Source organism: Miscanthus floridulus, unplaced genomic scaffold (assembly GCF_019320115.1).
Source record: "Miscanthus floridulus cultivar M001 unplaced genomic scaffold, ASM1932011v1 os_1001_3_4, whole genome shotgun sequence".
Classification (NCBI taxonomy): Eukaryota; Viridiplantae; Streptophyta; class Magnoliopsida; order Poales; family Poaceae; genus Miscanthus; species Miscanthus floridulus.
The window spans coordinates 25,050-40,000 of record NW_027097458.1 but is presented as its reverse complement, the minus strand read 5'-3'; the positions used below and the strand labels follow the sequence as shown (position 1 = coordinate 40,000).

At 43.6% G+C, this 14,951-nt stretch overlaps 1 protein-coding gene across 1 annotated transcript; it reads left to right on the top strand.

Moving 5' to 3' along the window:
* Nucleotides 1–9,731: 9,731 nt before the first annotated feature.
* LOC136533589 (uncharacterized) lies at nucleotides 9,732–13,026 on the top strand. Its single transcript, XM_066526144.1, has 6 exons — nucleotides 9,732–9,836; nucleotides 10,163–10,226; nucleotides 11,555–11,830; nucleotides 12,132–12,350; nucleotides 12,465–12,802; nucleotides 12,961–13,026. The coding sequence occupies exons 1-6, from the start codon at nucleotides 9,732–9,734 to the stop codon at nucleotides 13,024–13,026; spliced, it is 1,068 nt and encodes a 355-aa protein (XP_066382241.1).
* The last annotated feature ends 1,925 nt before the right edge of the window (nucleotides 13,027–14,951 follow it).

The window sequence follows — 14,951 nt, the reverse complement described above, 5'->3', positions numbered from 1 at the left end:
GAGAAGGGCTCGGCAGGGTCAGCCATGAAATCCTCTGGCGAGGCAGCCATGGCTGCCTAGCTGGGTAGTCTGGGTTGGGTGGGATAAAAAAAATGGAAGCTTTGAATGTTGTGGAAGCTCTCGTCGTTGCTAGCGTTGTTAGCGTTGTCTAGCTCACTGGTTTTTGGAACCCGGCCAGTGGCCATGACAGCCACGCGCCATTGCCACGAAAGCCGAGAGACGAACTCACCTCGGGTGGGCGTAGTGGAGGGCCACACGAGGTCGTCGGCGGTGGAGGGCCGTACGAGGCGAGGCACGGGCTCTGGTGTCACAGAAGATGAATTGGCGGCGATGCGAGGAAGAAGAGGACGGCGGTGTTCGACGAGGAAGAAGAGGAGGGGATCGATCTGCGCTAGGCACTGGCAGTTATATACTAGGGAGATTTACTCCCGGTGCTAGTCACCAGCCGGGAGTAAAGGTCCTTTACTCCCGGTGCGTATTACCAACCGGGAGTAAAGGGTTTTTTTGGCGGGCTGCGAAACTGCAGCCCACCTTTACTCCCAGGTGGGCTTCCCACCCGGGAGTAAAGGTGGCCTGCAGTTTCGTTTTCCGCGTGTTTTGAGCAAATTTTTTAATAGAAATATGGATTTTCTTGTGTAATACATAGTAAATTAAATAAAAGGCATAAAATTATTTTGTTAAAAATATGGATTTTCTTTTTCTTTATTGCACATAGGAAAAATCTATAACCTAACTTTTTTTTTATTTTTTGTTACAATTATAAAACATAATGTAACTAATATTTATTATTTCGTTAATGCAAAAATGTAGTGTTTAATTAAAATTATTAAAACTATTGGTTTTGGACAGGAAATTTGTTTTCACATCATTTTAACGTTAATATTTTAATTTTTCATCACTCAATATCCAAATTTACCTTTTTGAGAGAGAAATCCCACCAAATCAAACATTGATTTAATTTGAAACATGACATAATAAACATCTGAATTCACAATTATTACATAATATCTCAAACACACACTACATTAAATCACTATATCATCAAGTGGGCACAACAGTGAACTTCTTTACGTATGTCCCTTGGTTATGATCGCGTCATGACCATGGAGTGTCCTCATCATTTACCAAGATGCTAGGGTCTTTGTTCACTTTGAATGGCGGAATTCGGTCATCCTTTTCATAATCTTCTGACATGTCCAACTTGTCCTCAATTCCCACGATGACTCTTTTCCCTGAAAGAACTATGTGGCGCTTTGGCTCTTTGGTTGAGTCATTATCGTTTTTCCCTCTTTTTGGTTTGGTAGACATATCATTGACATAGAACACCTGATTCACATCCTTGGCAAGGACGAATGGTTCATCTTTGTACCCAATATTACTAAGGTCTACTGTTGTCATTCCATACTCGTTGTCTACTGTTACCCCGCCTCCGGTCACCTTGACCCATTGGCACTTGAACAATGGGATCTTCAAAGTAGGTGCATATTCTAGTTCCTATATTTCATCTATGCGTCCATAATATGTCTGCTTATTCCCATTTGGGTCTGTGGCATCTATGTGAACACCACTGTTTTAGTTGGTACTCCTTTTATCTTGGGCTACTGTGTAGAATATGTTCCCATTTATCTCGTACCCTTTGTATGTGATGATATGCCATGATGGTTGCATAGCCAATAAATATAGTTGCTCATGGATGCTCTCATCACCTTGACATTTTCCATGTGCTTACACGTAATCCAAGCTTCAGTCTTCCCTAGAAACTCAGATCGTAAGAGATCCTTGTGTGTCTCAATATATGGATCTACCAAAGAGGAGTTCTGTAGAACTGTGTAGTGTGCTTTATTGAAATAATCATCATCCGTACCAATATATGTTTTCCTCCCTAGTGTCCCTTTCCGCTTAGTCTTCCCTCATGTCTCGATTCAGGAACACCAATCGAGTCAAGGTCGGGAATAAAGTCAACACAGAACTCAATGACCTCTTCTGTTCCATAGCCCTTGGCGATGCTTCCTTCTGGGCGAGCACGGTTGTGAACATATTTCTTCAAGACTCCCATGAATCTCTCTAAGGGAAACATGTTGTGTAGGAACACAGGACCGAGAATGAAAATCTCCTTGACTAGGTGAACTAGGAGGTGTGTCATGATATCAAAGAAGGAAGGAGGGAACACCAACTCAAAGCTGACGAGACATTGAACCACATCATTCGGTAGTTTGGCTAGATCAGTTGGATCAATTGCCTTTTGAGAAATTGCATTGAGGAATGCACATAGCTTCACGGTGGCTAGATATACATTTGGAGGTAGAATTCCTCTTAATGCAACTGGAAGTAATTACGTCATGAGAACATGACAGTCATGGGACTTTAAGTTATAGAATTTCTTCTCTAGCACATTTATAATACCCTTTATATTCGAGGAGAATCTAGATGGTACCTTGATGTTGTTTAAGCATTCAAACATGATTTCCTTCTCCTCTTTGCTTAGAGTGTAGCTGGTAGGACGTAAGTAATGGCATCCATCATATGTCTTCTCTGGATGCAGGTTGTCTCTTTCTCTCAAACAACGCAGGTCCTGTCGTGCTTCAAATGTGTCCTTAGGCTTTCCATACACACCCATGAAGCCTAGCAGGTTCACACAGAGATTCTTCGTCGGGTGCATCATGTTGATCGAGCTACGAACCTCTAGGACTTGCCAATAGGGTAGGTCCCAAAATATAGATTTTTTCTTCCACATGGGTGCATGACCATTAGCGTCGTTCAGAACAGGTTGGCTGCCATGTCCTTTTCCAAAGACGACTTTCACATCATTGACTATATCGAGTACATCCTCACCGGTTCGGTTGCGAGGCTTGGTCAGGTGGTCTGCCTTTCCTTTAAAATGCTTGCCTTTCTTTCTTATGGGGTGATTTGCAGGAAGAAATCGACGATGGCCAAGGTACACGACCTTTCGACATTTTTTCAAGAATACACCTCTAATATCACCGAAGCAGTGTGTGCATGCATTATATCCCTTGTTTGACTGTCCTGAAAGATTACTTAGAGTAGGCCAATCATTGATTGTTACGAACAACAATGCTCACAGATCAAAGTGTTCCTATTTGTACTCATCCCACACACATACACCTTCTTTATTCCACAAAATGAGAAGTTCGTCAATAAGTGGTCTCAGGTACACATCGATGTCATTGCCAGGTTGCTTCGGGCCTTGGATGAGCACAGGCATCATAATGAACTTCCGCTTCATGCATAACCAAGGAGGAATGTTGTAGATACTTAGAGTAACAGGCCAAGTGCTATGACTACTGTTCTGCTCTCCAAAAGGATTGATACCATCTGTACTTAAAGCAAACCTTAAGTTTCTTGCATCATTTGCAAACTCCGGGAATTCTCTGTTGATTGCTCTCCACTGGGACCCATCAGCAGGGTGTCTCAACATATTGTCTACCTTACGGTCTTCTTTGTGCCATCGCAACAATTTTGCATGTTCTTTATTTCTGAACAGACGTTTCAAGTGTGGTATTATAGGAGCATACCACATAACCTTGGCAGGGATTTTCTTCCGCGGACGTTCGCCCTCAACATCACCAGGGTCATCTCGCCTGATCTTATACCACGATGCATGGCATACCAGGCATGCATCCAATTTCTCGTACTCTTTGCCATGGTATAGGATGCAGTCATTAGGACATGCATGTATCTTCTTGATTTCTAGCTCCATAGGACATACAACTTGTTTTGCTTCGTAGGTAGTGGCGGGCAATTCATTGTCCTTCGGAAGCATCTTCTTTTGGATTTTTAGTAACTCTCCAAATCCCTTGTCAGATACACCATTCTTTGCCTTCCATTACAGCAATTCTAGTGTGGTTCCCAACTTTTTCTGCCCTGCATCACAAGTTGGGTACAACAATTTCTTGTGATCTTCTAGCATCCGCTCGAACTTGATCTTCTCCTTTTCACTTTCACATTCTCTTTGTGCGTCATGAATGACCTGACAAAGATCATCAGCCGGATCATCTTCTATGGCTACCTCTTCTTTAGCTTCTCCCATTGCAGTATCATTGAAGCATGCACCATCGGGAATAATATCATTGTCGTCCCATTGTTCTTCTTCACCTTCTTCCATTACAACACCGGTTTCTCCGTGCTTCGTCCAACAAATATAGTTTGACATGAAACCCGACTTGAATAAGTGTGAATGAAGAGTCTTTGAGCAAGGATATTCCACCGTATTCTTACATGTGGCACATGGGCAGCACATAAAACTGTCGCGTTTGTTTGCCTCGGCCGCACGTAACAAAGAATGCATGCCGTCAATGAACTCTTGGAAGCGGCGATCAGCATTGTACATCCAATGCTAGCTCATCTGCATTATATGACATAAATACCATATTAAAACCTAGATCATAATTAATTATTTATACAACATGCGTGCCACCACAAAAGGTACAAATTTATGAAAGCATCGCTACAATATAGATAATCCCAACTATCACTAAAAGAACTAAAGCTAAAATACATTTCAGGAGCACAAGGATTTCGCGACCAATCTCAACTAAAACAGACAGATCCCCCGATTGTGCAACATCTTTGGGCTTCTTTGGCTGGATCACTGCCTCATTAGCCGCCGTATCTGCCTGTTGTGCAAGATATTTTTGCACGAGTTCAACATACTCTTCCTCCCAGTAGAAGCCTGAACATCGTCCACTGCCATCCCACTGAAATTAAAACAAAAAATTAGAACTTTAATCACAACCATCATGAAAATAGGTATAAACTAACCATAATCATTAAATACGATAAAATAACTCACATTGCGATCCGGACACTTGTAGAAGATACGATCCTTGTTGGGACCCTCCTTCTTCACTCGGTACTCCATCACAATCTTCGTCTCATCACGACACTTGCCGCATGGAATGAGAGGGAGGCCCGGCCTAAGTCGCTTTGGAAACCCATGAGAGGCCGAGGACCCGAAAGCAGTTGTCATCTACTCTCTAAACTCATTTTTTAATACACTATAAATTTCTCATTTTATAAACAAATAAAATTAAGAAACTATAAAATTATCTATATCTCTAAACAATGATATTTTTAATGGTCATTGTGTTCTCGTCTTTTACTGCGGCAGGTAAGTAATTCACATGATATTTCCGCAAATTAACAGAAGAATGGGAGTGTACACACATAACAATCGATTATTGTTTATATTTATATATATACTACGTTTGGGTACGGTGATTGACAGACTACTGCGACGATATCGGAACATGTGAATAAATAACCATCCGTACTAGTTGACCTTGCTTACGTGATCATCTCGGCGAGCATTTCTCCATCGGACGACACCGTACTTGGTCAAGGAAGAGCTCCGATTCTATGAGGAAGGGAACACGGTCTTCCACGACCGTTGTCGCTCTCCCTCGTAGAATCAAAGCTCCTCCTTGACGTTCGTTACCGTTCGGCAGAGAACATGCTCGTCGAAATGAACACGGTCCGCTAGTTCAACTAGTATGGATTTTCTATAATTTTCTAACTATTTTCTAAGTTTTTCATTTCATAAAAAGTTAAAATAAAAAGTACGGTGATTGATAGACTACTGCGACGATATTGGGACATGTGAATAAATAACCATCCGTACTAGTTGAACTTGCTTACGTGATCATCTCGGCGAGCATTTCTCCACCGGACGGCACCGTATTTGGTCAAGGAAGAGCTCCGATTCTACGAGGAAGGGAACACGGTCTTCCACGACCGTTGTCGCTCTCCCTCGTAGAATCAAAGCTCCTCCTTGATGTCCGTTACCGCTCGACAGAGAACATGCTCGCCGAGCTAAACACGGTCCGTAAGTTCAACTAGTACGGATTTTCTATAATTTTCTAACTATTTTCTAAGTTTTCCATTTCATAAAAAGTTAAAATAAAAAGTACGGTGATTGACAGACTACTACGACGATATCGGGACATGTGAATAAATAACCATCCGTACTAGTTGAACTTGCTTACATGATCATCTCGGCGAGCATTTCTCCACCGGATGACACCGTACTTGGTCAAGGAAGAGCTCCGATTCTACGAGGAAGGGAACACGGTCTTTCACGACCGTTGTCGCTCTCCCTCATAGAATCAAAGCTCCTCCTTGATGTCCGTTACCGCTCGACATAGAACATACTCGCCAAGCTGAACACGGTCCGCAAGTTCAACTAGTACGGATTTTCTATAATTTTCTAACTATTTTCTAAGTTTTTCATTTCATAAAAAGTTAAAATAAAAAGTATGGTGATTGACAGACTACTGCGACGATATCGGGACATGTGAATAAATAACCATCCGTACTAGTTGAACTTGCTTACGTGATCATCTTGGCGAGCATTTCTCCATCGGACGGCACCGTACTTGCCACGGAAGAGCTCTGATTCCACGAGGAAGGGAACACGGTCTTCCACGACCGTTGCCGCTCTCCCTCGTAGAATCAAAGCTCCTCCTTGACATCCGTTACCGCTCGGCAGAGAACATGGTCACCGAGATAAACACGGTCCGCAAGTTCAACTAGCTACTTTAACCTTCTTTCATGTAAATATGCAAGCTTGAAGTGATTTTGAGCTCAAATTGCTTACAAATGAAAAAAAACCGCAATAAAGAACCATATATATATAGTGAACAAAATGAGATAAGACAATGGTGAAAAATGAGAGTATGAGATTGGTAACCTTTACAACTGAAGAATCGACGGAGAAATCGAAGAAATCGATGGAGGAATCGAAGAATGGATGGAGGAACAATGGAGGGAGGGAGGAAGCAAGAACACTACTGCAGTGAGCTTCAAAATGTGCTGAGCTTGGGCTCGGGGAGGAAGGAGACGGCCGGGATATAAAGGGGGGACCTTTAATCCTGGTTGGTGGCTTCAACCAGGACTAAAGGTAACTTTCCAACCCCGGGCACAGCCATGGCTCGGGAGTAGACCTTTACTCCCTGTTGGAGCCACCAACCGGGAGTAAAAGTATACCTTTAGTCCTGGTTGGTGGCTCCAACCGGGACTAAAGGTCCCTGCCACCTCTATCTGGCACAGTAGCCGTTGGGCAGGGACCTTTAGTCCCGGTTGGAGCCACCAACCGGGACTAAAGGTATCTCTAGTCTCGGGCCTAAAAAATTCCGGGACTAGAGCCCATTTTGGCCGAGGATCAAAGGTCTATTCTCTACTAGTGATAATCCATCTCACTCCGTACTGCTTCCTTCCATAAGTCAGCATCAAGAGAGGAATATGCCTCTTCAATGGTCGTTGGTATGTCATTCACAAGGTACACAATATAGTCATCACCAAAAGACTTTGCAGTCCTCTGTCTCTTGCTTTTTCTGGTGACTATAGTGTCATCCTCCTCAGGATTTTGCACATAAGGTTCCTTAATTTGTTCTATCGGAATAAAATTTTCATGCTTATGGGGAATTATAAATTTATGACCAGTTGTGCTAGGTGCATTTTTCATGGGAAACTCATTCTTAGAAAATATAGCATCTCTAGATTCCATGATTGTATCAATAGTCATCTCAGGAACACTAGAGTTTATAATTAGAAATCTATAACCCACGCTGTGAATAGCATAACCAAGAAAGACACCATCAACAGTCTTTGGTCCAAGCTTTCACTTTTTGTTTATTGGCACATTCATCTTTGCTAAACAACCCCAAGTTCATAGGTAAGAGAGATTTAATCTCTTCTTCTCCCATTCCTCGAATGGTGTGATTTCTTTGTTCTTTGTGGGCACTCTATTCAGGACATGACACGCTGTCAATATAGCCTCACTCCATCATTCCTTAGATAGTCACGTAGTCTTCAACATGGCATTAACCAAATCAGTTAGAGTGCGGTTCTTTCTCTCTTCAATCCCATTGGACTGTGGTGAGTATGGTGGAGTCCTCTCATGAATAATTTCATGCACCGCGCAAAACTCAGAAAATTCGTTTGAGAAATATTCTCCTCTGCGATCGGACCGCAAACGCTTGATTTTCTTCTCAAGTAGATTTTCTACCTCAGCTTTATAGACCATAAAATAATGCAACGCTTCATCTTTTATTTTTAATAAATACACGTAGCAAAATCTAGTGCAATCATCTATAAATGTCATGAAGTATCGTCTACCGCCTTTAGTCAATTTGTCATTCATTTCGCATAAATCAGAATGAACGAGTTCTAATGGTGCCAAGTTCCACGCCTCAGCAGCCTTGTGAGGCTTGCGCGGTTGCTTCGATTGCACACACACCTGACACTTAGAATCTTTTACCAAGTTAAATTTTGGGATTAAATTCAGATTTGCAAGCCGCGTGAGACAGCCAAAATTAATATGATAAAGTCGTGAATGCCATATATTCGACTCATCCGAAACATTAACATTGTTCACCACTTTATTACACACATCATCAAGCAAAGATAAGCGGAACAAGTCTCCGCAATCATAACCTTTTCCAACAAATGTTCCATGTCTCGACACAATACATTTATTGGACTCAAGCATAATTTTAAAGCCATCGCGACACATCTGAGAAGCGCTAACAAGGTTCTTTTTTATGGAGGGGACATGCTGCATGTTCTTTAATAGCACCAACTTTCCCGAAGTAAACTTTAGAACGATCGTACCAGCAATAAGAACTCGCGCATGCGAACCGTTTCCCATCAGCAAGGCTCAACTCCTGCCGGCCTGATAGGAAATAAACAAAGAAACATCAGCACACACATGAATATTAGCACCGCTGTCCATCCACCACTCAGGTGAAAGACAAACTGAAAGAACAAAAGGTAAAGAATTATCATACCCAAATGTTACTCCTCCAGTCTCGCTAATTACCATGTTTGCTGATTTCTTTTCTTGCTTATATTTGTGGTCTGGGCACGCACTTGCCCAATGCTCATCACTCCCACAAACAAAGCATCCTCCACCTTTTCTTGTTGTTTTTCTTCTTAAACTGTGCAGTCTGCTTAGGCTTTGCATTGTTGTTCTTTTGCATGTTCTTCTTCTTTTTATTACGAGATGCAAATGAGTTTTTCTTCTGCACCATATTGGCAGCGGAAGACTCAACTCTTTTTCCACGGTTGTCTTTTGCTCTCGCCCTCTCCTCAACATCAAGAGATCCAATAAGCTCAGCCACGCTAAACTCTTGTCTCTTGTGTTTTAGAGAAGTAGCAAAATCCCTCCAAGAAGGTGGCAACTTAGCGATTATACCGCCGGCCACAAACTTGTCGGGCAACAAACACGGGAAATGTTATAGTTCGTTCGCTAGCGCCTGTATCTCATGAGCCTGTTCGACCACAGAACGGTTTTCAACCATTTTGTAGTCATACAGCTGCTCCGTAAGGTACAGCTCACTGCCAGCATCAGAAACCCCAAACTTTGCCTTAAGAGCATCCCATAACTCTTTGTCTGATATGCAAGATATGTAGTTTTTCTCATACTTGGAATGAAGTGCACTAATCACGGTGCCTCGAAACAGGTTATCGACAGCCAAGAACTTTCGCTCCTCCTCAGGAGTAAACTGTTCGGGCTTCCCCTGCACGGCGTGATAGCAGTTCATCGCAGTCAACCACAAAACCATCTTGGCACGCCATATCATGAAATTCTTGCCATCAAAATTACTTGGCTTCAAAGCAGCAGCAAAACCACTGACAAAAAGGCTGCGGAAGTGTGGTTCTCTCGGGAGTGGTTGCGGAAGGCATGAATCTGGACTGACGGAGGACTCGGATATATGGACGCGGAGAAGAGAGGCAGCGGAGAATCCCAGGAGACGGAAACGAAAGAGACAATAACTGCCGCAATCAGTTTGCCTCCACCATCAAAGAGTGAAACTCCCGTAATAATGTGGATTTAAGTGGCAAAAGACTGGCCACGCCCGCCCGCCACGGCCCGGCCCGGCCTGGCCGGCGGCGGCGGTAGCGCGCGCGTGTGGCACGCCTTTATCCTTTTCTCAGCTTCTTAATTTAGATGAATAATTTCCAACCATATAAGCTGAGTCAGCGTTCAGTCAAAATTACATATGATATTAAACCATGCAACACTTAATGTTACGTACCATAGAGTTTTATTTGATTTATTAAATATTATATGGGTCAAACCCATATTATATCCAACAAAAGTTTACTGTAAATCTGTAATCTGAACCATCGTTGTGGAATTCAGAATGGTACTGGTAGCTATGCACACACGGCACGGCTGAAACTGCCGATTACGGCCCTCCTTACTTGTAAGCAGTTCCGGATTCTGTCAAATACCAATACCATACGATTAAGAGAGAATATAAAAAAGCGCCGAAAGCTACACTGTCATATGCAGAATAGATTCTACCGCAAAATATGTCTCCTAAGCAATGTTATCCGATCATCCGATTAATTACAATTAGTCGTTCTTATCGGTACCTAGCACTCGATTAGGCCCTCCGATTCGATCAGAGCGATCAGAAACCTGGTCATCCGATTAATCGTCGATTACTCACGATTAATCGTCCGATTAGGTCTCTTAACCGATCAGCACTAAATAGTCAGATAGACCGCTTCAGCTTACTGGGCTATATTTGTTTGGGCCAGACCCATTAGGGTTGCTCTTATATACCTCTCCTCCACTCTTTCTCACCTTCTCAGTCCTCACTCCCAGCCTCCAGCCGTCGGCTGCACTTGTTGTGTGTGCAGCTGCTGAGCTACGTCTCTCCCCCTCCATTCTCCCTCCTCCCTTCTCCCTCCCTTCTGGTTCCAATCCAAGCAGCCTGTTCGTGCATCTTCCCTGCTCTGTGCTGCTTCCTCATCTCTCGTGCAATCCTACTGCTTCCTCCTCCCACCTGCTGCAGGATATACCATACATATATGATATATAGTCCTGCTATATATAGGACAATTATTTGGACGATTAGACCGATAAGTGGTCAATTAATTGTCCTTATCAGTACCAGGGTGATTAGCGACGATTAGCCGATTTAAAAATATTGCTCCTGAGGTTAAAAAAAACATTGCTCCTGAGTCCTAACGTGTAGTTAACACAAATCTGGAGATTTCGCAGCGACAGCAAGGTTTAGGGTGCACGCGTGCACAACAGGAGGTCAGGACTTTTGGAGTCCTTGTAACTTGCCCAGTTGGGGGCTTGGGGCAAGCTTGGCATGGCCATTGGACGGCTCTGACTTTCTCAACTCTGCTTCTGGTTGCCCGCAACTCTGAACCTCCTCGACGTCATCTCTATTTTACTGCCGTCTGGGTCAGGGTCGGGGACTCAGGGAGGACCTAAATGTAAATGTGCAGCTCCGCTAATCTTAATTACTCAAGGAGTCATGGTCTCTCTCGTACTGCAAGTTTGATGGTATATGCGGTGCAACTGTACAGGTGGAAGTTTGGTCTTACTTGCTTCCTTGTCACTAGGAAATATAAAGACCACCGGCAAAAATCAAACAGAAAAAGACAGACAACTAGAAAACCCTTGAGAAAAACACTAACACCACTGGCAAACCCACCACAGCTCTACCAAAACAACATATAAAAGGTTCATTGGTTGAGAAGTGGAGATCGCAATACGCGATTCTTCCATCAGTATGCTTCGAGCGTAGAAGGAGAAGTAGGATTGATAGACTAGTGACGGAGAATGGAGATGTTGTGGAGAAGGAGCGGGACATCCTGTCCTTCGTTTCTAACTTTTATAGCAACCTCTTTACATCAGCTGCAGGAAACGGGACTGAGGAATTGCTTCAGAATGTTCATGCCAAGGTTTCCAATGAAATGAATAGAGGGCTGTTGAAGCCGTTCACAGAGGAAGAAATAAAGGCCGGGCTGGAGGCCATTGATGATCTCAAGGCGCCGGGAGCTGATGGTATGACGTCACTTTTTTTATAAGAAACATTGGGAAATTGTTGGGGCAGATATTGTCAGGGAGGTTCTGCAGTTCCTAAATGGACGAGTGATGCCTGACTCATGGAATGATATACTGTGGTGGTCTTGATCCCAAAAACTCAGAAACCAGAGAGACTTCAAGATCTAGCTACGACCCATCAGTCTTTGCAATGTGATATACAAGATTGCATCCAAGGTACTGTCCAACAGGCTAAAAATTATTTTGCTGCAGATTATATCCCAAAATCAAAGTGCCTTTGTTCCTGGTAGACTTGTTACAGATAACATTCTAATTGCCTATGAGTTGACGCACTACCCGCAGAATAAAAGATGTGGGAAAGAGGGTTTTGCGGCACTCAAGTTGGACATGAGCAAGGCATACGACCGTGTTGAGTGGGATTTTCTAGCAAGAATGATGACAAAGCTGGGATTCCATGAGAGATGGGTCTCATTGATCATGAAGTGTGTGTCCACTGTTTCTTATCGGGTGAGGGTGAATGGTGAGTTGACAAATGAGATCATACCTACACGTGGTCTACGTCAGGGGGATCCTCTCTCCCCATATTTGTTCCTAATATGTGCTGAAGGATTTTCTTCTTTACTAAATGCTGCAGAAGAGCATGGAAGGATACAGGAGGTTTCTATATGTGATAGTGCTCCAAGCATTAATCATTTGTTATTTGCGGATGATTCACTGCTTCTTCTCAAGGTTAACCAAGGGAATGCAGATCATCTCAAATATGTGCTGCAACTATATGAGGAATGCTCTGGTCAGATCATAAACAAAGAGAAATCTTCAGTCCTTTTTAGTAAGAATTGTGGTGAAGCAACAAAAGAAGAGTTTTTGGCTGCTCTGGATTTGTCACACGAAGCAAAGAACGACAAATATCTCGGCCTCCCAGTGTACATGGGTCGATCAAAGGCAAAAATGTTCACATATCTCAAGGATAGGGTATGGAAGCGGATCCAAGGGTGGAAAGAAAAACTGCTGTCCAGAGCGGGAAAGGAAACTTTGATTAAAGCAGAAGCCCAAGCCATCCCAAGTTTTGCCATGTCGTGTTTTGATTTAACAAAGACCCTATGTGATGATATAAGTGCCATGATCTGTAGATACTGGTGGGCGCAGCAAGACAATGGAAAGAAGATGCACTGGATATCTTGGCAAACATTGGCTAGCAGGAAAGATAAAGGTGGGCTCGGCTACAGAGACCCACACCTTTTCAACTTGGCTATGTTAGCAAGGCAGGTGTGGAGGTTGGTACAGAATCCAGAATCCTTATGTTCACAACTCTTGAAGGCAAGGTATTGGCCGAATGGTGATATAATGGGTGCAAAGGAGGGGCCGGGTATTTTATACACTTGGCGTAGTCTCATCCGTGGCCTGAGAGCAATGGAGAAGGGAATGATATGGAGAGTAGGAGATGGGCAGCAAATTCGCATATGGGAGGATCCATGGGTACCAGCAGGTATAACCAGAAGGCCTCGGACGCCGAAGGGCTCAGTGCTCTTAACCAAGGTCTCTGAACTCATCGACCCGGTGACGGGCACATGGGATTCTCAGCTGGTCCAAGATATATTTTGGGAAGAAGATGTGGCAAATATACTCTCTATCCCTATTCGATCGGGCGGTGAAGATACGGTGGCATGGCATTTTGATCCAAAAGGAGTATTTAGTGTCAAATCTGCTTACCTTGTGCTGGAAGATAGTCAAGAGCTCAGCAGTAGATTCCAAAGAGGTGAGAGCTCTGGCGCTAATGATGGAAATCATGATGACAAGGTGTGGAGGAAAATCTGGAAACTACCATGGCCACCAAAACTTAAGCAGTTTATGTGGAGAGTGGGACACAACAGTCTAGCGATGAAGTTAAATATTAGAAGACGAGGGATTAAGCTTGATACAAGGTGTCCGGTATGCTGGCGCCTTGATGAAGATGGTGAAATTTTTGCATTTTGGTCCCTTTTGAAAATATTTTTTACAAAAAGACTTATGCCAAAACGTTTGCTGAAAATAGACCATTTTTAGGCGTCTTAGAACATGACGCCAAGGTATGAGGGTCGGCGTCGACTGACACGACGCCGAGGTCTTGCCACGTCATGGACGACCCCGGTCGACGGCGACATGGTGGCGCATGGGGTCCGACACGTCGGTGTTGTGTCAGCCAACGCCACAGGCCCAACCTCGGCGCTGTGGGACTACACGTCGAGCTATTGGCACCATCCGGCGTACGGCCCAGGCGGCCCAACAACGCTTCGTGGCCCAATATCTCGGCGCGGGGTCACTTAACGCCGAGCCACAAGACTCGGTGCGGCCCGACTCAACGCCGAGGTCTGGACTCTTGAAGCCGCGCCGCGGCCCCCCTTCTTCTTCCTCCCTCCATTCTGAAACCCTGCGCCGGCTCTGCTCTTCGGCTCCCCCCACGCCCCCGCGAAACCCTAAGTCCCAAAAGCGACCCTAGGTGCCCCGATCTCGTCTCCCGAAGCTTCCTCGAGGTAATGATCTCTCCCCTCCTCCAATCTATCCACGTAGATGTGCTTGCATTGTCTCTAATCATATGGAATCATGGATGTATGGTGTTTTGGTATATATGTATTTACATTTGCAAAATGTATGGCTTAGGTTGATTGAGTGCATTGTTGTTTAACTGTTTTATGTGCTAAACATGTTAGGTTAGGTTTCTAGTTATTTTGGTCATTAGGGTTCTTTGTTTATTGTAGGTGTCATTAGGGTTGGTTATTTGTTGGTCATTAGGGTTAGTATGTATTTTAGTTATTTGTTGGTCATTAGATTTCAATTTTTTTATGACTAGAAATGATTATGTTGTTGGGGTTGAAAAAGATGAAATGATATATTTTAGTTTCTACTTATTGGATTGAAACTCGCATGATATATTGATATGTGACACTACTTGTTGTGTGATGGCTGTAGATGGATAAATTAGTGAGGTTACATCATGGAGGCCGTATTGTTAGGACAAGAGATGATAGTTTGGAATTTCTGGACATGTGTGAGGAGTTGTTGATTTTTTTTGAAACACCATCTTTGACCCAGTTAGTGGAGCGAGTGAAGGTTAAGTTAGGCTGGAATGAAGGAGACGTGCATG